Source organism: Salvia splendens, chromosome 20 (assembly GCF_004379255.2).
Source record: "Salvia splendens isolate huo1 chromosome 20, SspV2, whole genome shotgun sequence".
Lineage (NCBI taxonomy): Eukaryota > Viridiplantae > Streptophyta > Magnoliopsida > Lamiales > Lamiaceae > Salvia > Salvia splendens.
The window spans coordinates 4,095,740-4,118,287 of NC_056051.1; the positions used below are offsets into that span (position 1 = coordinate 4,095,740).

General features: G+C 37.0%; 2 protein-coding genes and 1 non-coding gene across 4 annotated transcripts; 1 reads left to right on the forward strand and 2 right to left on the reverse strand.

Annotated features, from left to right (window-relative positions):
- Positions 1–8,405: 8,405 nt before the first annotated feature.
- LOC121782954 (beta-galactosidase 16-like) lies at positions 8,406–13,792 on the reverse strand. 2 transcript variants are annotated; one of them, XM_042180967.1, is made up of 19 exons: positions 13,336–13,792; positions 12,323–12,418; positions 12,088–12,200; positions 11,892–11,958; positions 11,695–11,787; positions 11,467–11,610; positions 11,247–11,341; positions 11,057–11,165; positions 10,879–10,963; positions 10,683–10,801; positions 10,439–10,603; positions 10,180–10,361; positions 9,995–10,083; positions 9,802–9,911; positions 9,622–9,714; positions 9,428–9,532; positions 9,181–9,326; positions 8,784–9,105; positions 8,406–8,707 (listed from the first exon to the last, which is right to left on the reverse strand). In XM_042180967.1, exons 1-19 carry the CDS (start codon positions 13,495–13,497, stop codon positions 8,597–8,599), a joined length of 2,406 nt encoding a protein of 801 aa, XP_042036901.1. In that variant the 5' UTR covers positions 13,498–13,792; the 3' UTR covers positions 8,406–8,596. The 2 variants fall into 2 exon arrangements, with proteins under 2 accessions (XP_042036901.1, XP_042036902.1); XM_042180968.1 differs by lacking the exon at positions 11,467–11,610.
- Positions 13,793–14,706: 914 nt separating this feature from the next.
- On the forward strand, positions 14,707–17,911 carry LOC121782847 (proteasome subunit beta type-3-A-like). Its single transcript, XM_042180818.1, has 7 exons — positions 14,707–14,848; positions 14,968–15,149; positions 15,924–16,031; positions 16,337–16,426; positions 16,810–16,894; positions 17,405–17,499; positions 17,622–17,911. Exons 1-7 carry the CDS (start codon positions 14,843–14,845, stop codon positions 17,668–17,670), a joined length of 615 nt encoding a protein of 204 aa, XP_042036752.1. The 5' UTR covers positions 14,707–14,842; the 3' UTR covers positions 17,671–17,911.
- Positions 17,912–18,688: 777 nt separating this feature from the next.
- On the reverse strand, positions 18,689–18,791 carry LOC121783113. Its single transcript, XR_006046531.1, has one exon. It is a non-coding gene; the product is annotated as a U6 spliceosomal RNA (small nuclear RNA).
- Between the last annotated feature and the right edge of the window lie 3,757 nt (positions 18,792–22,548).

Sequence of the window (22,548 nt, forward strand, 5' to 3'; positions counted from 1 at the left end):
TATTCTTCGAAGTTTCATAATGAACCCAGTTCTTGGATAAACTGGAGTCTCCAAAATCTACTCCATGTATGAGCATGACCAGTGGCGGATCCAAAAATTTTAGATTGAGGTACGATAAATAATTACATTAACTTAGAGAATTAATATTCAAATGATTTTTTTTCTATTATCTTAATTATTATTTTTTTCTATTATCTCAATTATTTATTTTCAGGTGAGTTAAATTATTATATAGTATAAAACATAATTTTTTGTGTTTTATTACTTGAAAAATTTTCACTGTTTAAAAAATAGATTATTATTATTATATAATGGAGAATTTATTTTAGAAGTTCAGGAAAAGTTTTTAAAATTTTTGAATAAAACAGAATGCATCGTATATGATCATAATTAAAAAACAATAGTAGTAAAGATTATATCCAACCTCGTTTAATGAAAAGCCAAATAATATATTAGTATTATATTTAATATATATATTAGTTAGACACATAAATAATACTTGAATGATTACAGCCTATAATACATTCATACGTAAAAAAACTGAAACAAATAAAAAGACAATAACAAATATAAGTATGCAGAGCCAAAAAATAGCGCACAAGGGGATTCGAACTCGGGTCTAGTGCTAGGAAAATGAAAATTTTACCACTAGGCTACTCACAATTTTGGGGATACAATTGTACCCCTTGTCCTTAATTGGATCTGCCACTGAGCATGATAACAACTCAACTTTTTGATGACTGTATATCTAGAGCTTGGAGAAATGGTTTCAGCTCTCGGTTATTCGAGAATCGAACTGGAAAATTTCGGTTCCTAGTTAACCGAGAATCGATTAATGTTAAAGAATTGTGGACTAAAACCCGTTCAATATTTAATTGAATTGTCAACTCCCGTGCAGTGTACGATCTCATTTAATAACTCATTTCACATTGCCTATTAATCATCTGAAATAAGAAACAATATCATTACATGAACGTTCAAAAAAAAATTATAGTATACTATATAAGAACACTATTATGTAACCTAATAACATAAAATTAAACAAAAAACACTAAAAATGCATATGTTAATTAGAACACTTTACAAAGAGAAAGAGAGCAGTTACACTTTAATATAGTAGTAGGTAGGCAGGCATGCACAAGGGTCGGGAACCGCCGGTTCCGGGCCCGAACCGGCGGGTCAAGGGTCGAGAAATCCATGAACCTGAACCGGCCCGCCTAGCTCCCGGCGGTTCCGGTTCCGGTTCAAAAAACCGGCGGTTTACGAGGCGGTTCAAAACCGCCGGTTTTCGGCTTGAACCGCCGGTTCCGGGCCGGTTCGACGGTTCGACGAATTTTTTTTTTTTTTTTTTTGCATTTTTCAACTTTTCAATTTTAATCAAATTACATTACACTTTTCAAGTTTGTTTTTGTATGAAATGTGAGTAAATAAAATTGAAAAAAATACGGCTAAAGTTGCAATTTTATTGAAATTGCATGTTTACAAATTACACGTTACAAGTTACAACAATTACAAATTGAAAACATAATGCGGTCTTGAAGTCTTAAACAAAATTTAAATACAAATGAGACTACTAGTGAAGAACTAATTACAATTGACAAGAAACGACGTTGAAGTTCTTAAACGTATAATTGTATTATATATATACTCTTAACCGGCGAAGAAGATCTTTCTACATAACTAAATTAAGGACACCTTTAGCAATTCAACTTTAAATGTTGAGTTTCGTCTAACAATCAACAATTATAGTAGAATTGTCAAAAGTTTCCCTCATATAGCCTTATAGAGAAATATACTTCATCGACTAGAGTATATACAAATACAATTATGTAATTGTATTTGCATATTTTTAAAGTAGGAATTAATGGAAAAAAAAAGAAATAAAAGAAAAATGACTTGAGCTCAACTTAAATTAAAAATTTAAGTTGAGGTGCTTACGTATCCCAATTGCTCATTTGCATTAGGGAATCAAAGTCCGCGTAGTTCTCTTATCTTACTTACCTATTTGGCTTGGCCGGCGGCGGTTGACGGTTGGCCTAATCTTCATCCCCGGTGAATTCATCTTGTGATCCCTCTTGACGATCATTCCAATCATTTTCTTGTTCTCGGACGTCAGCTTTGGCCCAATCATCAAGTAACATCACGGCTTCCATATTTTTCGCCGAGAGCTTACTTCTTGATTCATCCAAAACGCGCGAGCCAACACTAAAAGCGGACTCGACGGCGACGGTGGAAGCCGGAACAGAAAAAATCTCCTTGGCCATTGAAGCAAGGATGGGAAAATCTTTCTCGTGGGTTCCCCACCAATCGAGGACGTCGATTTGGGCGGGAGGAGTAGGACCTTCATCACCAAAGGAAAAGAGTGAATCAAAATATAAATCTAATTCACTGACCATACCTGAGGACCTTCCGCCGGTGTTGTAGTTGTATAGGTCGGCTAGTTGGGATTGCGCGTCGGGGTCATCATAATCGGCTTGAAATGTAAAGCCACAGTTATGTTGTGGAGGAGGGGGTCTTCTGACTTGGTGAGTGGTGTTATACTTGGTTTCATATTCGGTGTAGAGAGAGCGCAAGTTATACTCGAGGTTTTGTTGCACAACTGACCGGTCCGGGAGGTTTATTTGAAAGGTTTCTGAGAGGTCGACTCCAAATTCGTCACTGGTGTCCGATTGGATTGCTTGAAGGGGACCAAGATCAATTGAACTCAAATTGTTATAATAAAAATCTAAAATTCTAGAGGTACCTGCTAATTTCCATTTTGGATCCAATACCTTTGCAATCAAAAACACGTTAGGAATCTCACTAAAATACTTGAGCCATTTTTCAATCATATAATACAAAACACACATTAACTCGGGAGAAGAGGAAACATTTTTCATTGCAGTTTTAAAACCAAGGGATATGTACATGCAATGCTCCAAAACACGAACAGCAGTGCAATAATAAACACCCGACAATTCAACAGTAGCATTTTTGAAATATTTGAACAATTTAAATAAAGCCAAACTGTTATCCCAACAACTATGCGAAAGATATAAATCACGTTAGGGGTTAGTTCTATAAAAATCACATAAAACATCTTTATGTGTCAAAGTAGAATTCAGACAATCATATGTCGAATTCCATCTATGAGACACATCCATAGTAAAATTCGTGTACCTGACATTCTTTTGATGGCAATATTTCTTCCATGCTTTGCCAATAGGTGGCTTTTGATGGATTAATCTAACTGCATTTCTAATAGGAGAAACATGCTTTTGCCATAATTCAAGCGCATCCTGTACACATAAATTTAAAATATGGCAAATGCATCTTTGATGAACAAGCCGCAATCAAATCGGCAATACTTGCGGTGTTGGCAGTTGCATTATCAAAACCAATAGAAAATATCTTGTTGCATAACTGAAACTCATTCAACACTTGTATAATCAAAGAAGCAATTTCGGGTGCAGTGTGTGGACTTTCAAATTCTCTAAAACCAATTAAACGCTTGTTCAAAGTCCAACTGTTGTCCACAAAGTGAACCGTAATACCCATGTATGAATGACGGTTAAAACAATCCGTCCAAACATCTAAGCAAATGTTCACCCTGTGGCCCATGTTAACTAAATAACGTGATAATTCTACCTTTTTCTCCAAGCACTGCCGAACGGTAGATCGTTGCACGGTCATTCTACCTATTCTTTTGATTGCTACATTCAACCCACTTTGCATAGTAACCTCAAAACTTTTGTCATCAAAAACATTAAAGGGCATATGCTTCATAGCCGCCCATCTAGTCATTGTATCATCAAAATTCTTTTTATCATATTTAAATAGAGGCGCACCTGACGAACCCGAGCCGGCGGGTTGGAAGTTTAGTTGGCTTTGGGTAGAGGCAGTGCCGCATTCTACCGGATGCTTTGCCACTAAATGGCGACGGAGGGTGCCATATCCACCACCGGCGGACCATTTGTACACTTTATCGCAATAGTTGCAGTAAACATGAAAGTCCGAAGTCTCTTCTTGAGAGTTCGGATCGTGAGGACTTGGAATCACCACCGGGACCTTCTTGTAGTGTTTGATAAAAATGTCCGATTTCAAAGCTTTTGCCGTGTTAGTGGGTGCAGGGGGAGGCATCTCCTCATTTCCGCCGGTGCTAGAAGGAATACGAGAATGCGATCTATCCTCGTTGTTGTCCGAGTCCGACGATATAGTAACGTCGAACTCCTCATCTTGTTGGGAACGACCTCCCCTACCCCCACCTTGTTGCATTTCAGCAAGTAGCATGGCGGTCCTATGATCTTCTTCCATCTACAAATATTATGTACGTAGAAGTTAAAAGTATGAACGCAAAAAAAAAAATTAATGAAATTTTGTGCATGTGAATTGGAAAACAAATTTTTCATTACTTACTTGCATGCGTTCGGCTGCCAATCGGGAAACCTCTTCCATAACATCTCGACGACTAGGTCGTCGAGATTTTGAGGGACGCGCAGTGCTTTGATCTTGGGCTATTCCCTTGCCCCGATCACCACGTCCCGATCCACCACGAGAAGAAGACATATTGAATATATTGATAAATGAAAAGTAATATGGACTTGGAATGAAATATGTATGAAGTATAAAAGAAGTGGTAAATTATGAGCACAACAAATATAGTAGTGAGTAAAGTGTAGAATTAAACTTGCGCAATTAGAGAGAATGAGGAGAGAATGGAGAAATGGAGATTGAGAATGAAATTCCGAAAATTCAAGGAATGGGGCAAGAATAATGAAGGAGAAGTGGGGTATTTATAGGAGTAAAATTGGATGAAAAAAAAAATTTTGAAAATTTGAAATCTGCCGTGAACCGCCGGTTTACCGCCGAAACCGGCGGTTCAACCCTAAACCGGCCGGTTCGCCACGGTTTGCGTCAGAAAACCGCCGGTTTCTGACCGAAAACCGGCGGTTTATGACCGGTTTTGCAGGCCTAAACACTGACCCTACGAGCGAGCGCGAACTCCGGTGCATGTTGTGGCTGCCTCGCGAAGGAGACAACGGCGAACGGCGCGGGACGACGGCGGAATCCGAGAGTGCTGTCGAGGTGGCAGCATTTCGCCGGAGAACAGAGATATCGAGAGAGAGAAGAAATCGCCGCTGTGTTCTTCTCATTTAGGGATTTCAGATTTAATTGGAAAATAGGGAAATAAATGAGAGAGATGCCCGATTTGGGGGGGGGGGTTCGGAGTCACATCGGGCATAAATTCACCGGAGAAGGTGAGAAAGGGAAAGGGGGTTTCAGATTTTCGGGCCAGCCCATCGGGTTTTCGGGTCTGGCCCTAATGGGTTGCGGGTTAATCGGGTGCAGGCTAATCGGGTTTTGATTTTATCGGGCTAGAAATTTCTAACCCTAACCCTATAAATTTGGCGGGCTATTCGGGCTAGCCCACGGGTTACATTGACATCCCTAGAAAGGAGGCGTGAGGAAGAAGAAGACGCTGCTATGCTGTAATTGGAGATTTTTAGAGAAATGGGAGAATGAAATTGAGAAGAAGAATCGATGGAGTGGGGGAGTTTATTGGGCTGTTCTCTCCCTCACTCAATTGTTTAATTTGGGCCAAATAATAAAATAGTATGATGATGATAGGTGGGCCAGTGAATCATTCTTTTAAATTAGTGGGCTTGGAAATGATTTATTTTGGGCTAGCAATTATTTAAATGAGAATGAAGCATTAGCCAACTTCAATTGGCAATTGGGCCGAGGGTAATCGTTGGGCCTGGGAATTTATTTTGTCTGGTTGGGAATTATTTAAGGAATTAAGCTTGGAGCTTAATTAATCCCGAATAAATTATTGAATTACTGAAGACGGAAACTATTGAAGTTGAGACGCGAAGGGCCGACCGGCGTCGACCCGCGACGCCATGGGCAACCTTAACAAAAATCCGAAGAAAAAGGATTTAAGAAGAAATAATTTCCAAGAACCCATATTTTAATAAATAAAAGCATAAATAATTGTACTAGAAAAAATAGAATTTGCCAGAATTAGTAAAAAGAATAATTAAACTCAGCAGAGCAGTGAAGCCGAGTTAGGATTTAGAAAAAAAATCCTATAAGCCGAGAATAAGAGATAGATGCTATCCTATAGAATGCATGCATTCTTTTCTCAGGAAAATAGTTCAAGTACTAATTAGGGTGCTACGCTATTTATTTTCAAAGAATAAATTATTCAAGGGCAAGTGAGGCCAGACGAGAATTGTTAATTGGAGATAAGCGCATCAGGTGGGCTTTCTTTTAATATTCAGCACTATAGTGTGGGTATAAAACAAATACTTTTGAATTTGTGAAATATCATCTTTCTCAAAATGGAGATGCGATTATTTTAAAATTGTTGTCAAGCCATAAAATATTTGTTTTCGAGGCATGTCTGATAGGGCTATATGCCGAGAGTTTGGCGATGCCAAAATTAAGTAACGAATTCGGTTCTCAATAGGACCGCAAATCCTGTTCGGAATGATGTGCACAAGAGCCGTGAGCCATCCTAGAGAGGTTGGCCGGCGAGGGTGTCCGTGCAAGGTGGCCACCTTCACGGTATACGATTCTCAGACATGGTAGGAGTTTTAAAGAACTTAGACTGATTAGTCGGACTTTTAAGATCACAAAAGAATTTAGTATGCTCGAGCCTTTTAAGAAAAACCCCGTGTGATACTGTTGATGATGACAACTATATAATGTACGTTTTGATTTCGGCACGTGTCCACCGAGTACTCCTGTACTCAGCCCTGCATGTATTTATAAATGTGCATGTTGAACGTCAAGAGAAAGGAGCAATGATCGGAGTCGATGTTAGTAATTATTCAAGTGGATCTCCCGACGATTCGTGTCTTCATACCCGAAGTTGTTTAGTAAGGACTTATTCCACTGTGCTTTCGTTAAAGTGAGAATTTCAAGTCTCACCATCGAATTCTGATTTAGTTGATGAAATGATTATTTTGAGACCATGTAATTGAATACTTGGCTTCTATCTTATGGTATTAATCAATTTGGCCTTTTCTGCAAGTTTCGTGAGTTCTACCCTCTTTTCTTTCCCCGCTTCGTTAATCCATCTTATTAGTCGCGGATTACCCGTTTTCGCTCTCCTTAGCAAAATAGGGTCGTGACAATATTTGAAATAATTTTGTTTCATTAAAATAATATCTAGAAAATCTGCTATATTATAAATATAATTGCGTAAATTCACAAAAATTATATAAATTTGTAATGAATCGATTTTATTTCAGTAATAAATTGTAAAGTTATTTTATTATATGAATAAATAACTGCCTAATCGCCCTTTAAAAGGAGCCCAACACACTAGTAACTCATCGGCAATTTTCGATAATAGTATAAGAATTAGCTTAGAGATAGTATAACATAATATAATGAGGGGATGATTATTTGTCTTTCAGTTGTTCTAGGCAACATTCTATTGTCTCATTTGGGAGGAAAGGAGGTTGACCTCGACTTGGACCTGTTTGCTTGAACGGGTAAGCCAGGGGTGCACTCGATTAAGCATCATATGAGATCCTCCACATCATTTTTCTATCGTAATTGGAGATGTGAGGTTTTTTTTGGATGAGCACATACCATGTTGAATAGAAAGCCCCTAAGTCATTTTTCTATTCAACATAGTCTATGCTGTGCTATAAAATCTCACAACCGGCTATCTCCAATTCCAATTACAACAAACATGTCCAAGTCGAGGTCAACCTCCTTCCCTCCCAAATGAGATAATTGAGTGTTGTCTAAACCAATTGAAAGACATGTAATCATCTCTCACTATACTATCTCTTACCCTATTCTTTTACTATCCCCAAATTTTAAACATATTTTATGTAGGAATAAATCAATGCATTTAAAGCCAAATAGTTCCCATTATATTTTGGGATAATAAAATATGTAGATGGACAACCCCATTACTCTAGCAGTGTTAAGTTTGCTTCGGTGAGTAAAGATTGGGCAGTGCAGCTACAGGGAACAAAAAAGATGATCAAAGTTTAAAACTATAACTCAAAGCCAAATAAAAAAGAAATGGATAAGAGCTAAAGGCTCTAGAAATGCCATGTGGTACTATATAAATCATATAAATCATGTTTTTATATATTACTATTATGAGGTGTGATCAATTGCTAACTTTCTTAAGTTACTAACTTTGCTAATTCTTCAATACAGTGTATTAAAAATGTCCAACACGCTGGCATTAAAATGTCAAACATAAATAAAAAGTTGTATTTTTCATTTATGTACATACTTCTTGTCTCAATGCAAACATAAATTAAAAATTGGATTTTTCTTGTTTAAGAACCAAGTTTTCTTGTCTATCCACATGAATGTTGAATCTAATTACAGCATACCAACTCAAGTTGCAAAGATAGATTTCAAGGGAATGAGTAATTATATCATTTTTATGCAGAATAACTGAAAATTTTCTATTGAATCATACACTGAATATCAGAGGATACATAGGCATTAAATGGAAATTAGTTGTTTTGTTGCATTTTCTATGTAACTTGCTCTTTATTCTTTTGGTTCTAACATAAATGTGTTTGATCCCTTTTGTATAACCTTGTGTCTTCTGGTTCCTATTGTATATCCACCATCACTGGCATTCGGCCTCGATCAGCAGATGTGTTGAAACACCGGGACATGGATCGCCTCCAAAGCTTCTATACGACCAAGGGACCGAGCACTTCCTCCTCCCTAAACAAGCCTGTCATTGCACTACTTGTGTCAACTGACTCTTCCCGGGATATAAAAAGAGCGAACGTATAAAGAAAAACGCTTACTCTTTCCACGACAGCGGATGAACTAGTCGAGTGGCATCTCCCGGGAGCATAGCTGCTGCAATCACCCGAAGGGCTCCCAAAGCTTGCAAACAAAATGTTGGAGATGTTTTTGCTCGGAGGGCAACGCAGCTGGACTTTAGGCCTCCTCCCCCGTTGCCTCAGATACGAAGCCACTGGAGGCGGATTGGAACCTGAGACGTGCCCGCATACTTTTGTGATCGAGACAGTGTCTACTGACACGCCTAGAGGATCCCCGGCTTCTTCCTCGAATAGTACTAGGAGGTTGTCACTAGGCTTGAGGAAGGATCTTGGTATATTGTACCTGAAAATGTTAAATCATTTAGCAAATGCAATATAATTAATTTGGCCTTTTTGTAATTTTTGTGACTGATCTTACCATATCTGCGAAGGCAGGCCGTTAGGCTGGTGAAAGGAGATCCAGTAGCGCCCAATGCTTTCACCGTTGATCCATGCTGCGCCTTTCCCCATCGTGCCAAGATTTAGCGCGACGGGATCAGTCCCCTCCGGTGCATCAAATCTTGCCTAACAACAAAATGCGCCATGTATTGAAATGACTAACTAAAACATCAGATTGAATGAATATTCATTCATCATATTTTGATATTAGTATTCTCATTACTCACCTTGTACCATTTAAGTTGCTGTGAATATCGGTTGAATTTGCTCCATTCTGCTTTGCTAGAGCCTTCTTCTGTGTAAAGCTGCAGCTTCTCTCCTACTAATCCAACCTTAAGCAACAATAGTGACACCATTTTAACGAAAGAAAATCGAATTTCAACACGAAAAAAACACCAAGTTTTCTCATGTGTAACACTACCTGATATCCCCATGAAGAAAAGGTCAAGTCTTTGTCTCCAATGCTCACATTTCTCAATCCAGAAGCTCTCTTCTCCATAAATGCCCCTGAATCCTAAGTTTCATTTCAAATTTAAATGAAATGAGAGATTGATTTAGGTCTTAATTTTGCTATAAATGTACATAGACAAGTTTAGTATACCGGTAGGCCAATCATAATGCTTAGCAAGGAGATGTTGTTTACACCACTCTTCAAAGAGGCACCACTCTCCAAACTGAAGCTTTGATTCCTATAGATCCCGTGTCCCGAGGCTGAGGCAAATCAGAGCGTTGAACACGTGCATTCTTGGATGAAAAAACGCGATAAATCTATGCCTACTACACTATTATCTCACCGAGAAATTCTCCATTCACAAATGTGCATAACACATGGCCGTTAGAATCCACTGTGATCACAGAGTTCAACTCCTCGGATTGCTCATAGCTATAACGAAAACGGTCATATGTTGGAATTCCACACATTTATCACATTTAACACATTAAGGCAATGACAGATAGATAGATAGATATCGAAACTCACCTTGTAGTGTACCATAGATAATCAGATACATCTTTGGTAGTGTTCATCTGCTCGAGGAGTGAGTCTGATCTCAACGAGGTATCGTTGAAAGATGGAATAACTTCATCGAATTCTTGCCATATCTCTGGTGAATTCAGCTTCGCAACGGCCCTCATTGTTCTAGTACTATATTGGCTACTTACCTGTTTTTAGTTAACATAAAATTTTATGATTCTGTCATAAATAGAACATGTTGTGTACAAATGTGATGTACACTTGCCTTGGCCGTGTTGAACGCGACAGTTTTGCAGTCGGGCAAGATGCTAATCGACTTTCGTGGGAGTCTATAGGTTCGGTCTTGAAATCGCACATCAGGATCACTTGCTGCATCTTTGTTCACAAGAAATGCTGCACATTCTCCATTTTCACCATTGTAGACATAGGCCTGTTTCATTAAATTAGTTTTGGTATGTTTCCATTGAAATAATAAAAGCATATGATGAAATTTTCTTGAATATTTTCACCTGTTGCAATGGACCTAAAGAGATATTAGTTTTTGTTCCATAAAGTATTGTTTGTGAACACAGCTTCACTGCTGCATGAAACTCTTTTAAATGACCCCATTTTGGCTGTCTGATTAAACCTGTAATTTTAGAAGAAAAAAATTACAAAAATTGGTATCAAGATTTTGTACATATTTTTGCATGATATATTAATTACCATATTCATCCAATGGAGCTTGGTCATAGTAACTAGTTATCATAAACGCGGATGCATTTCTTCCGAAATTGGTTCCTCCGTGATACTAAATTCGACCAAAAAAGTGAAATGAGAGATGTAATAACGAAAACCGGGTTTGGATTCGGAATGGTTTATAATGTAGACAGTGTTTGTTTACCATGTAATAGTTTATGTAGCTTCCAGTCTTGTTGACTATGAATAGAGCAGCATGGTATGCAATGTCTTGAGCTGGTCTGAGTTTGGTGGTGTTGCCATAATTGTCATAGCTTCACATGTACATAGAGACATAAAAGAAATTAGATTGTTACATTTTAAAATTTTGGAAAATAAAAATGTAATTTTCTTACAAATGGGTCCAGTCTTCTGTCCACATTGCTGGCTTATTTGGTGAATTTGGTCCAACAAATGTCTCTCCACACATCATCCCATTGCAAGAATTAATCTACAGACATGAACACCAAATTTAGATTCTTTTTAGTTGTGGGCCATGGTGGCCCAATGTAAAGACATTAGTGGACCTGTAAGCCCACTAAGGCCGACGGAGGAGAAATTTGTGGTGGGCTTTACCACTGGATCGGGAGCGTCGTCTTGCTTGCACATAACCCAAGGCACGCCGGTGTTGAGGCCCACAGCCATCGCAGCGGCCCAACGAACATACGACGGCCCACCATCACCAAAAGCTTTTTCCACATTTTGATATTCATTTTCGATCTGAATTATTTTATTTTGGGTATTGAATTATTAATTGTCAATTGCAAAAATATATTTGAGAATTTGAAATATAATATTTCTAACCTGGGAAATAATGATGGGTCCTCCTTGAGAAGCATATAAATTCTCCGATTTCAACATGTTCACTATTTTTGTAGTGAAATTTTGCATGTAAAACTACCACCAAAATCGACCAAATGTACCAAATTTTAGGAATATAGAATATGTTAAAATGAAAAAAATATAATTGTATATTTTGATCTAGAAATAAATATTGGTACCTTAAATGGTTCGTTATCGGATCGGAATTGTACGTTGGGTATGTCATGAAGCCAAAAGGGCAATCCTCTGAATCAACAAAAAAACATTTATAAATATGATTAATATCAAAGGAAAATATTTAATAATTGGTTTGAGAAAATATTAAATTTTATAAAATGGCAATAATAATAAGAATAAAAGGTTTAATTAATTTACCCATAAGACCATTCACCCTGGATAAATGGCCCAATCCGAAGGCAAACATATAAGCCTTGAGAATGTACTTCCTTTATAAAACTCATCAAATCACGTCTTCCACTGAAATCATACTGAAATTTCATTGAAAAAATACATCAATATTTATTGCCACGTTTATTGGAAATGAAAGGAAGAATTTTATTTAATTCGGTGGAAATTGTGTTGACAAATAGTAACAAGATGTACGATATACCCGTCCTGGTTGGGGCTCGTGAAGGTTCCAGAAAACGTAAGTGTCGATGGCGTCTAGTCCCCCGCTTTTGGCTTTGGATATTAGTGATGGCCACATCTGTATAATTAATTAGTTGGTAAACCAACACTACATTCTTGTGGCTTTTCCAACTTAATCACAGAATTAACACAACGTTTCACCAAACTCCCATGATTAAGGGAAAATGAAATAAAGTAGTAGTTCATGATAGTGACACTGCCGGTTCAAAAATAGGTAATTTTGTTCCAGAAAAATGGAACCGAACCGGCCAACAAGAAATTTCTCAATTATGATTTTGAACCGAAATCGGTGTTCTCATCAGTTTTACCCGATTTCCCATGAATTTTCTGGATTTTCGACGATTTTTCTAATTTTCGGATGCGATTAATAACCAATTTACTATTGATAATGTTTTTAAAAAAAGGGATATATAAATAAATAAACCACCAACTTAAGATTCAAAAAAATAAATAAACCACCAACTGATACCGTTCAAAGCATATTACAATTCAAAAATAAAAAATATCGATCCATTTTAACCCTACTATGTCTAGTAGTTCACGAGTTGGTATCTGTTACTTTTGGAATTAATCACCTTATTCATTTTCACTTCACGTGATTGCTTAGTGTATTTGAATTCAAGAAGAAACAAGCTTTTGTGGGCTATACCACTTTTGCTCCCTACATTTTGTAATTCAAATGTGCACACACAAGAAATCCACCCAAACTAAAATTCCCCCCCAAAAAAATAAAAAATATTCATATGGAATGCAATTTTCATTTCTATTATATTTTGCGTTAAAACAAGCACATATCCAACGATACATAAAATCAATTTTTTTGAACGATAAATTAGAAAAATTATTTCCTTTAAATCAATTTCTACTTCAATAGCTAGGATAATGGATTAAGTAAACCAAATAATTTTTTTTAGGAAAAAAATTAAGTAGACCACACAAATTGTGTTTGTGTGAGAGAGAAAGAGAGAGACATACATCAGGTGTGCTTCTAGGATAATGGATTGAGCCGGAGAAGATGAGTTTCCGGTGGCCGTCGATGATGAGCGACCTCCCGTCATAGGTGACTGCGCCGCCACATGCACCACCCACCGCCGCCGCAGCCACCACCGCGCCAAACAACCACACCCACATTCTCATTCTTAATATTTTCTAATTTCACTATATCACTCTATAAGTCTATATATATATACCAAAATGGCCAAAAAAATCTAACATTCCAACTAATGTGAGTCAAACGTATAAGCAAAGAAAATGAAAATGAAAAGCCAAAAAAATGCAAAGGAGAAGGTAAATAAGGAAATATGCATGAATTATAATAACCCAAAATTCCTGATTTTTATTTAATGAATAAGGAATCTGCTTAGGCATCAATATCTGTATTTAAGTAATAGTAGTAAGGAAAATTAATGACCTAAATTTTTCAGTCACATCTCCTTATCATGTGAAGAGATGATTGGCTGTACAATTAAACAATTTTTGACAGCTTTGATTTTGAACAAGAAAGCATTTTTCGCATGATTCACTTACTTTACTTGATACCAATACATTAACTACATTCTTATAAACGGAATTTATTTAGTTAATATGAAAATATAAATATGCTACTAGTATTTAATTTAATTTTTGGAAAAGAAAGGCGTTATTCCAAATAAGATAGTACAAAATCTAAGAGCCAGGTTGGAAACAATTGTCGTTTATAGATCATTACATCTACAGAAACATGTACATTATTTAAATCATGATTTTTAAGAAAAATCATGTTTATAATTTCTTCAAGCAAAGAAATTTTGCAGTATGTATCTACGAGTGTTCACATATAGTAGTACATTATATACTTCATTTGGCATAGGATATTTTTAAAAAATACTCTCATAAATTCATAACATTCTATACTTAATCTGGGATAAGATATTTTTAAAAAATTAGTATCATAAATTCATAACTGTTTAAATAACTGGTTTTATTTTCCCAAACATACCAGGTTAATTAAGTGGGTCACTATCATTCTAACCTCCCACATAGTACATAGTAGTAACCAATAAATTTAGCCTTTTGGCCTAAAATATGTAATGCTACTACTTAACTAGTACTATGATAAAAAGAAATTAATATTTATTTATAGGCTTCAAGAATGATCTTTGGTATGTGATACCTGAAATAATATATAGATAAATTAATTTCAAATCTTAGACAGATTAAAATCAAATTACGTTTTGTTAATGTGCAGTCTAATTATTTTTGTCTTGTTACAAATATAAAAATACTTAGATTGCAAAAGAATGGCCCAATATATTAAGCCCGTTTAAATATGGCCCATACTGGACCGGGCCGGACGACTGAACCGGCCCGCTTCGTTCACTTCAGACTGTCCCCTCCTTCAAGCCATCGTTCACCAAAACCAGCTCAAATTTCTCTGTCAAATTCTCTCTCACAAAATATCGATTTTCATAGTTTTCCACAGCTGCATCACTATCTAATCTGAATGTCGGTGAGTTATACATCATATCTGGTTCCAATTTTGGCAGCGGCGTTGTTGAAAACCCTATATTTTCCCCCTTTTTTATGCGATTTGTTGAGTTGGATTGATTCACGCGGCCATGATTGCAGATCTTTGAGTATAATGGGAGCGCCCTGGTGGCGATGGTGGGGAAGAACTGCTTCGCTATCGCCAGCGACCGTCGGCTCGGCGTGCAGCTGCAGACGATCGCCACTGATTTTCAGAAGATTTATAGGATCCACCATAAGCTCTTCATCGGTCTCGCTGGCCTTGCTACTGACGCGCAGACTCTGTAAGCTGATGCAATTTAAGAATTCCTTACTAGCACTGATTGATTTTGGTTAGGGATTGAAATTGTTTTTTTTTAAATTATTACTCCATTATTTATTTTGTTTTGCAAATTTGAAGGCTTTAAAGTGTGGTATATGCTTTGCAATGTTAAACTCAGCTGTGACGCATTGACTAGCCATTTAAGGGAAAGCATATTTTGTTTTCTTATGTGAATTAATGATGCTTTCGCATTTGTGCCTTTACCTTTCTTCTAGGGAAAGAGAGATTGTAGAAATGGGCTTCATAGTTTATATGCTACTAGGACAATATTGCTAGTTCTTTTTTCAACACAGGGTTTAGAATATGCTGGTATATAAGAGTGAGATGCTAGAATGATACTAGTGATTTTGGCCATACCCCCTTGATGAAAGAGAAATGATTGCCAATACATAAAAGACTCATAGCATTTGATCTACACCTTACAGATCAATACAGAACCAGGAGAAAATGTGGATGCATTATTTCACAGACCTTAGTCCTTACTAACATAAATGTGGAAAAATTACCCAACATACATCCTTACTTTCAACTGTGAGAGGCTGATAAGGCTTTATGTCTTGATTGCCAAGATTTGGCTGAGGAATATTAAACCAAAATGGCTCTAGTTTTGATGAATGTGGAGATAACCTTGCTCCTTCTTTGTTTATGTATATAATTCCCAAGCATGGTTATCTTTTTTTTTGCCTAGTTTATAATTGGACTTATTGATATGTGTTTTGGTTGAATCCACTCGAAGGTATCAGAGACTTGTATTCAGACACAAGTTATATCATCTTAGGGAAGAGAGGGACATGAAGCCTGAAACATTTGCTAGCCTTGTATCTGCAGTTCTATATGAAAAAAGGTATGTAGTTATAGAGGTCATATCAACTGTGGTTGGAACTGCTATTATTTAATAGTAACTGTTTCGGAGATTAAGTTGCTGTCTCCTATAAATGTAGATGCAGGAAACAACTTTTTAGATAATTCTTGTTACCATGGATTCCATTATTTCTGTGTGAAGGGCTTTAAATTGTATATTTTCTTTTAGAGTTGAAGAATGTGGGACCCCTGAAAGTTATAACCGTTCTTTAAACAGGGGTGGTATATTTTGTTCAAGAAAAGGTTCAGGATGATATAATGTCTTTCATTTCATTTCATTTGGTTCAGGTTTGGTCCATACTTTTGCCAACCTGTTATTGCTGGACTGGGGGATGATGACAAACCCTTCATTTGCACCATGGATTCCATTGGGGCAAAGTACGTTAAACTCCATTTTTCATTTTCTTATCATTTCATTTTATTCGCTAACTAGATTTCTTCAAACTCTGAACTCATTATTGAGACATTGTAATTTGGTGAGTCTATCCTTGATATTGCAAGTAATATAGGAACTACAGATTAAACATCGAAGTGAATGTGAAAACATGGAGGCATTTCCTACCATTGGAAACTAAATTTTTCTTTTGCCTCATGTAAATTTTTTTTTCTATTGTCAACGGGTTCTTCAAATGAGAAAGGAGATTGGAAATCTTATTACATTTGGATAATGTGTATACATATCTATTGAAATTTGAAGGTACTCCCATTTAAGGTTATCTTTTTTTCTTTCTTTCTTTAATCCCTTTTCCCTATGAACTCAGGGAACTTGCCAAAGATTTTGTCGTCGCTGGAACTGCCTCTGAATCACTCTATGGTGCCTGCGAATCCATGTTCAAACCTGGCATGGTTTGTTACTATACTTGATGTTTCTTATACCTGACTAATTGCTTCTTGAATTTTTTAGCAACAGGCCTTACTGTTCTTTTTAAATTCTAAGAACAAGCTCTGCTGTGCTTTGTATTATTCAAATGAAAGGAATTCCTACTTCGAGGGATCCTACATACATCACGATTTTTCCTAGCATTGGCTTCTCTTTTGAACCCTTAGTTGCTTTCTTTACATGATGCTACTTTAGTGAACCATACCAAACACTTCAAATTTCCAGCTTGGCTGCTTTATTGCGGTGGGGGAGCAATTCTTCATCATAGTACAAGATTTGCATGTTATGATTAAGTGATTGTTATTGCTATCGCTATCAATCATATGAACCTTTTAATGACATGCTAGTCAAACATAGTGTTTCTGTGAGTAATTTCCTTTATTTGAGGCATGCTAATTGATAATAAAGTTCCATATTTTAACAAAATGCTCTGCTGCTGGTCATGTATTAATTGCTATTTCATACCAAAATATCAGGAAGCTGAGGAATTGTTCGAGACCATCTCACAAGCTCTGATATCTTCAGTAGACCGTGACTGTTTGAGTGGCTGGGGAGGACATGTATATCTCGTGTAAGTATCTATATCCGAAACTAGAGTCTCATTTTTCAAGCAAGGGTCTGACTTACTGCATCAATATTTTATACTTTCAACCAGAACTAAATGTTTGGATGAATATTTTATAATTGTAACAGCACACCGACAGAAGTTACAGAGAGAATTCTCAAGGGAAGGATGGATTGATTTCTCAAGCAGCAAAACTAGAAGGCTATTTTTCGTTTTTAATAGCAACTTGCTTATGTTGTTGGGACAATCCGTTGATTGTTGGTGATTTCATGTCTAGTGCTAGCTTTTTTTCCCTGTCCCAAAACTTCAAATTCCGTAACATATCATTAGCAATGTGGAGATTTCTAAACAGACCACCATTATTGTGTCGTTACCATATTGCCATGATTCGATATCCTACGCATTTCAAATCTTTTAATTCGATTATGTACATGTCTATGTTCTTCACTACATTAGTTTTATTGGTTGGAAACCGTTCATCGTTGAAATATCTATAGTGAACTGCTATGAAAAAGAGAAGATCTAGTTTAGTCCCATAACGTGACTCGATTTGATGCTCAGTCTTAAATTAAATGCACATGTTATTGATGAGAAAAGTGAGACATGGAAGTACAAGACCTCAAAGTCTTGCAGTTCCCTAAAACATTGATTTGCTCGATAGTGAAAACGCCAAAGAAATCATCATCCGAGACTGCATTTATCACTGCAAATGAATGCAATGCAATGTTGTCTACACTCACAGGCAGAGACAGAGTTCAAAGGTCTGATTGAGAAGTTTCTCCACAAATCAAGTCAATAAGATGAATCTCAAGAACGCCAACCTTTCGTTTCCCAGATATGAACCCCAACGCACATCAATATTCCATGACCGAGAGAGAAAAACAGAGGTTCAAACTGATGTGATCGACAGCGGCCAAGTACCTGAAGCTTTCCTTTCTGCATTTGATAGTAGAAATGATGGCAAGTTGAAGTCATGAAGAGAGATTATTATGAACTTGGGAATACCTTGTGGAATAAATTAAGTAAATGATTGATCCATTAAAGTTTAAAACACAAATTGATGGAACCATGAACATAGTCAAGGCTGCCAAGACCTGACATATAAGCTACTCTGTTTTGGAAACTCATAAAATCCTTCCTCTATGCAAAAGAGAAATGAAGATGCCATCATTGATTCAGAAAAATAGGAAACAAAAAAAATTTGGACCATTTCTCGATTTATGCGTGTCATCCTTGCGCAGGGGCCATGCTAATCTTCTCTGTATCGTTCCAATTTTATCGGATGTCCCCGAAGAGACAACACATGTAGCTTGCTTATGTTAAATAAAGACACACAAAGCTCTTTCTTTTTCCGATGTGGGAATTTGAATTAGAACCACAATTTGGGCCTTCAAAATTGGGCTGGGCTTTGTTGAGGCGTTGCCTATACTTAATTCCATCGATTTTTGTTTTCAACATAAATTAAAGTTTAGTCAAGCAAAACACGTCGAAGTAAATAAATCCTTAAAATATGAAAATTCATTAAATTAGGGGAAAATCACATAATATGGTAACTACTATAAAAATATTAATATGATTTAGAAAATCGAGAATGAATCCTCTGCTGTTTTATCCTCATAAAACACTTAGTTCAAAACGCAATATGGAACGGAAATTGCAATATCCTTTTTTAACAATATTTTTATGTTTTGTTTAAACACTAAAAAATAATACTAGTACTAACTTTCAGTGAAATGTATAAATTAAATCACATACTATAAATTATAATTATGGTATCAAAGATTATTCTTAGAATAAAAAATGATTAGATTTGAGTATTTAAAGAATAAAAAGTGTTTTACGAAATCGAATTAAAATATTAAAAAAAGTAAAAGTGTAAAATAAAAATATGAAAATTGAAAAGCTGGAAAACGCAAGAACTTAAAAGAGGCCCATTGGTAAAGATGACATCGAGATTTGAATAGTATCAATTAGAATCGAGCAAACTATAATTGATTCATTCAATTTCTAGGGCTAATTTGATCATCACTGTTATTCTCAAAATATCAATTTTTGAAACCGGTGACAATTGTTCATCCTCTTTCTTCTTTTATACTTCAATTACTACTACTTGTCTTGATCATCAATATGATAGTAGATACACAAAATGTTATCACATTTTCCTAAATATATGGCAAAACACAAATCAGCCTACCAAATGGAGAAGCTTTTTATACAACTACACAAATTTGTGTTATGAATTCAGTGTTAGAAATATGGTCACAGTAGCATGAAAAATACAGAAATATCTAAAAGATTTAACCTAAATCAGAATGAAAAATTTAACCTAAATCAAATTAGGCAGTCTCTACAGACAAACAATACCAAAACCAACCAAACGAAAACTGTTGCAATCACAAATTATCATATGCAATGAGCAAGCTGAGGTGGAGAGGAATAAGCCACGTAGACAAGTGATTGTAATCGTCTAATATGAGCTGGCGGAATTGAGCTGACTCAGCGAGAGTGTGTAGCTATAAATAGAAGGCAAAGGGAAGTTGTTATTCAGTCATGAAAATTGTGTGAATGTGTGCGTGAGCACCTTGGGCTGAGGATCCAGGATCCGAAGCATTTTATCAGTTCTCTTTATCGTGTTGCTTTCGTTATCATTTACTTATCGCATTGTTTCTCTGATCTCATTATCAATCTACATTCAGTGTTTATCTCGTTCCATTGCTGAGTTCAATTGTTTGTTGTGTTGATTGTGTGGTTGGTTGTTGTGTCGATTGGTTGTTCGTTGCGATCTTAGCTGGATCGGGCTGGAATCGCAACAAGAGGTATCCAGAGCTGTTCATCCTCGGACAGAACGGCGACGCGAGCTACGGAGGTGAAATCCTAGGGCGATGGAAGCTGAGAGGAGAATTGGGGAAAGGTTGATCGAGGAGGTTGAGAGGCGAATTGGGGAAAGGTTGATTGAGCTGGTCCAACGGCAGGAGAAGATCAATGCTCGATGGGACGAGATGTTGAAGGCAGTCACGTCTATAAAAGATCGATTACAGGGGAGCGGTGGGGCAACTGCCATGGTAGATGTCGAATCTAACCACGAATCACTTGTGGAAGAAGATGATCTGATCGTTCAATTGCAGAGTCTAAAACAGGTATCACATATTCGAAGTTATATTGAAGCTTTTGATGAGCTAAATTCTAGGGCTGGTATAGAAGAGGATCAAGCATTGAGTATATTTTTGTCGGGGTTAGTAGATGAAATACAGGTACCGGTTTGTATGTTTGAACCAAAAACATTAGCTGATGCTTATGCTCTCTCTAAGCTTCAAGAGCTTACAATAACTAGTGTTTTCTGGTGTGACCGTAAAGAGCGACATGAGGATAAAGTAGATTATTCTACGAAGGATAGTATTCGGAATCCAGCTCTTAAAACTGAATGGAAATTGGATAGTGAAATGGAAGATGAAACATATGCAGATGAGGAGATTGACCCAGATGCTGAAATTGATGTATTTGAAGAGGAAGAAGCTGACTGGGATTATTACATTGAGAAGGAAACTGATGTAACAATTGCAGAAACTGCTTCTGTTACTGCTATTCAAACAAAGATGGATCAATCAGCTGCTTATGTTGAAGCTGCAACTGAAGTACTAATGGAATGTTCTCTAGATTCTGCTCACTGGGAATCGAAATCCTTGCAAAATACCTAAATTCAGATATACAAGGATCAATCATTTCCTGATCCTCAGATTGAAGAAATAGAAGTGAAAGCTGCAATGGAAGGGGAGGTTGCAGATATGAAGAAGGTGGATAAGGATTCTGGGCTGGTCTTATGCAGAGTGAGGGAGAGAAGAAGGAGATGGGTGAAGCTTTGAGGCGTTTTGGAAATCGGAGTTCTGACTGTACGATGATAGTTAGAGGTTGGCAGGCGAGTGTATGAGACGGGGAAGTGAAGATGAAGCACATGGTGGTCTCAGTTGATAGTTGTAGGGTCTTTAGAGGAGGTGGTATAACTAGAGTTGCTTATAGGCAAGTTCAACATGGTGAAGTAATTGGTGGGAATTTGGGGAAACAAATTGATCTAGATGTGGAGAGTGCAGCGATAAGGCAGCTGAAGATTTTTCAATATAGAGATGAAAATTTGAATAAGACCATTGAGCATTACTATGTGCATTTTGGGCAAAGATTGGGTAGATTTTCACAAATGGTGTGTATGGACAGTTTAGGTCTCCACAAGTTTGAGATATGTTAAATTATTTTGGTGTTGGGAGGCTGTTGACGGTGACAGGAGGACTCATTACAGATGAGGGGGCTGGTGCTTTCAGTTTTGTGAATGACTGGAAGGAGTAAGGCTTATCTCTTGAGTTAATTAGTTCAAATTATGATATTATGCTGATGGATCTCATTGTCACTGCTTTGGGCCTGGTATATGATGATAGCAACAACAAACAGTGGCTGGATGGAAGCTGCAAAGAATGCCCTGTGACTGTGGCTGCTAAGGTTAAGGAGATTGTTGTTGCAATTGTTGTTCGGGTTGGAATGGCAAATGTTGTTGAGAAGGAGACTCGAATAGTGATTGTTGCGGCGACGGATGAGAAAACTGCTGGAAATGGTACCATACAATGGTTGTATTGGGTTCCTTTGTCTACGCTAAAGACGAATCTTTTGCAAATCGTAGCTAATAGGGTCTTCGACGGTGGCGGCATGGATGGGCCATTCATATGTATGCTCCACATGGGAATTTTTTGTTAATGATACTCCACACTCTGAGTGTAGCTCGTATGAGTTCACAGTCGTGCAACGATGCAACATGGCATCGCCAAGCGCTTTGGTAGAATTCACGGATGAGATCAACACTCTATTTCCGTTGTTCCTTGAGGACAAGGAATTCTATGGGGGGAGTATTGACAACAACTAAATGGAAGATGCAATTGAAATCTTATGGAAAGAGTATGGCTATGGAGGGAGAGCCGATTATGTATGTGAAGGATGCTTTTGCAGTTTATGAAGAGGAGCTTGGCAATTCCAGGAATTTGTTCTTATATTTTGGTGCTGATGCAAGGGCTGGGA

Coding starts and splice junctions, on each gene's coding strand:
- LOC121782954 (XM_042180967.1), bottom strand. CDS start 13,497: ATGAGAATGTGGGTGTGGTTGTTTGGCGCGGTGGTGGCTGCGGCGGCG. Junction 10,964..11,056: donor GCTACATAAACTATTACATG/GTAAACAAACAC, acceptor GGTCGAATTTAG/TATCACGGAGGAACCAATTT. Junction 10,084..10,179: donor TATCTATGGTACACTACAAG/GTGAGTTTCGAT, acceptor TTTTCGTTATAG/CTATGAGCAATCCGAGGAGT.
- LOC121782847 (XM_042180818.1), top strand. Junction 16,895..17,404: donor CCATGTTCAAACCTGGCATG/GTTTGTTACTAT, acceptor CCAAAATATCAG/GAAGCTGAGGAATTGTTCGA. Junction 17,500..17,621: donor GGAGGACATGTATATCTCGT/GTAAGTATCTAT, acceptor TAATTGTAACAG/CACACCGACAGAAGTTACAG.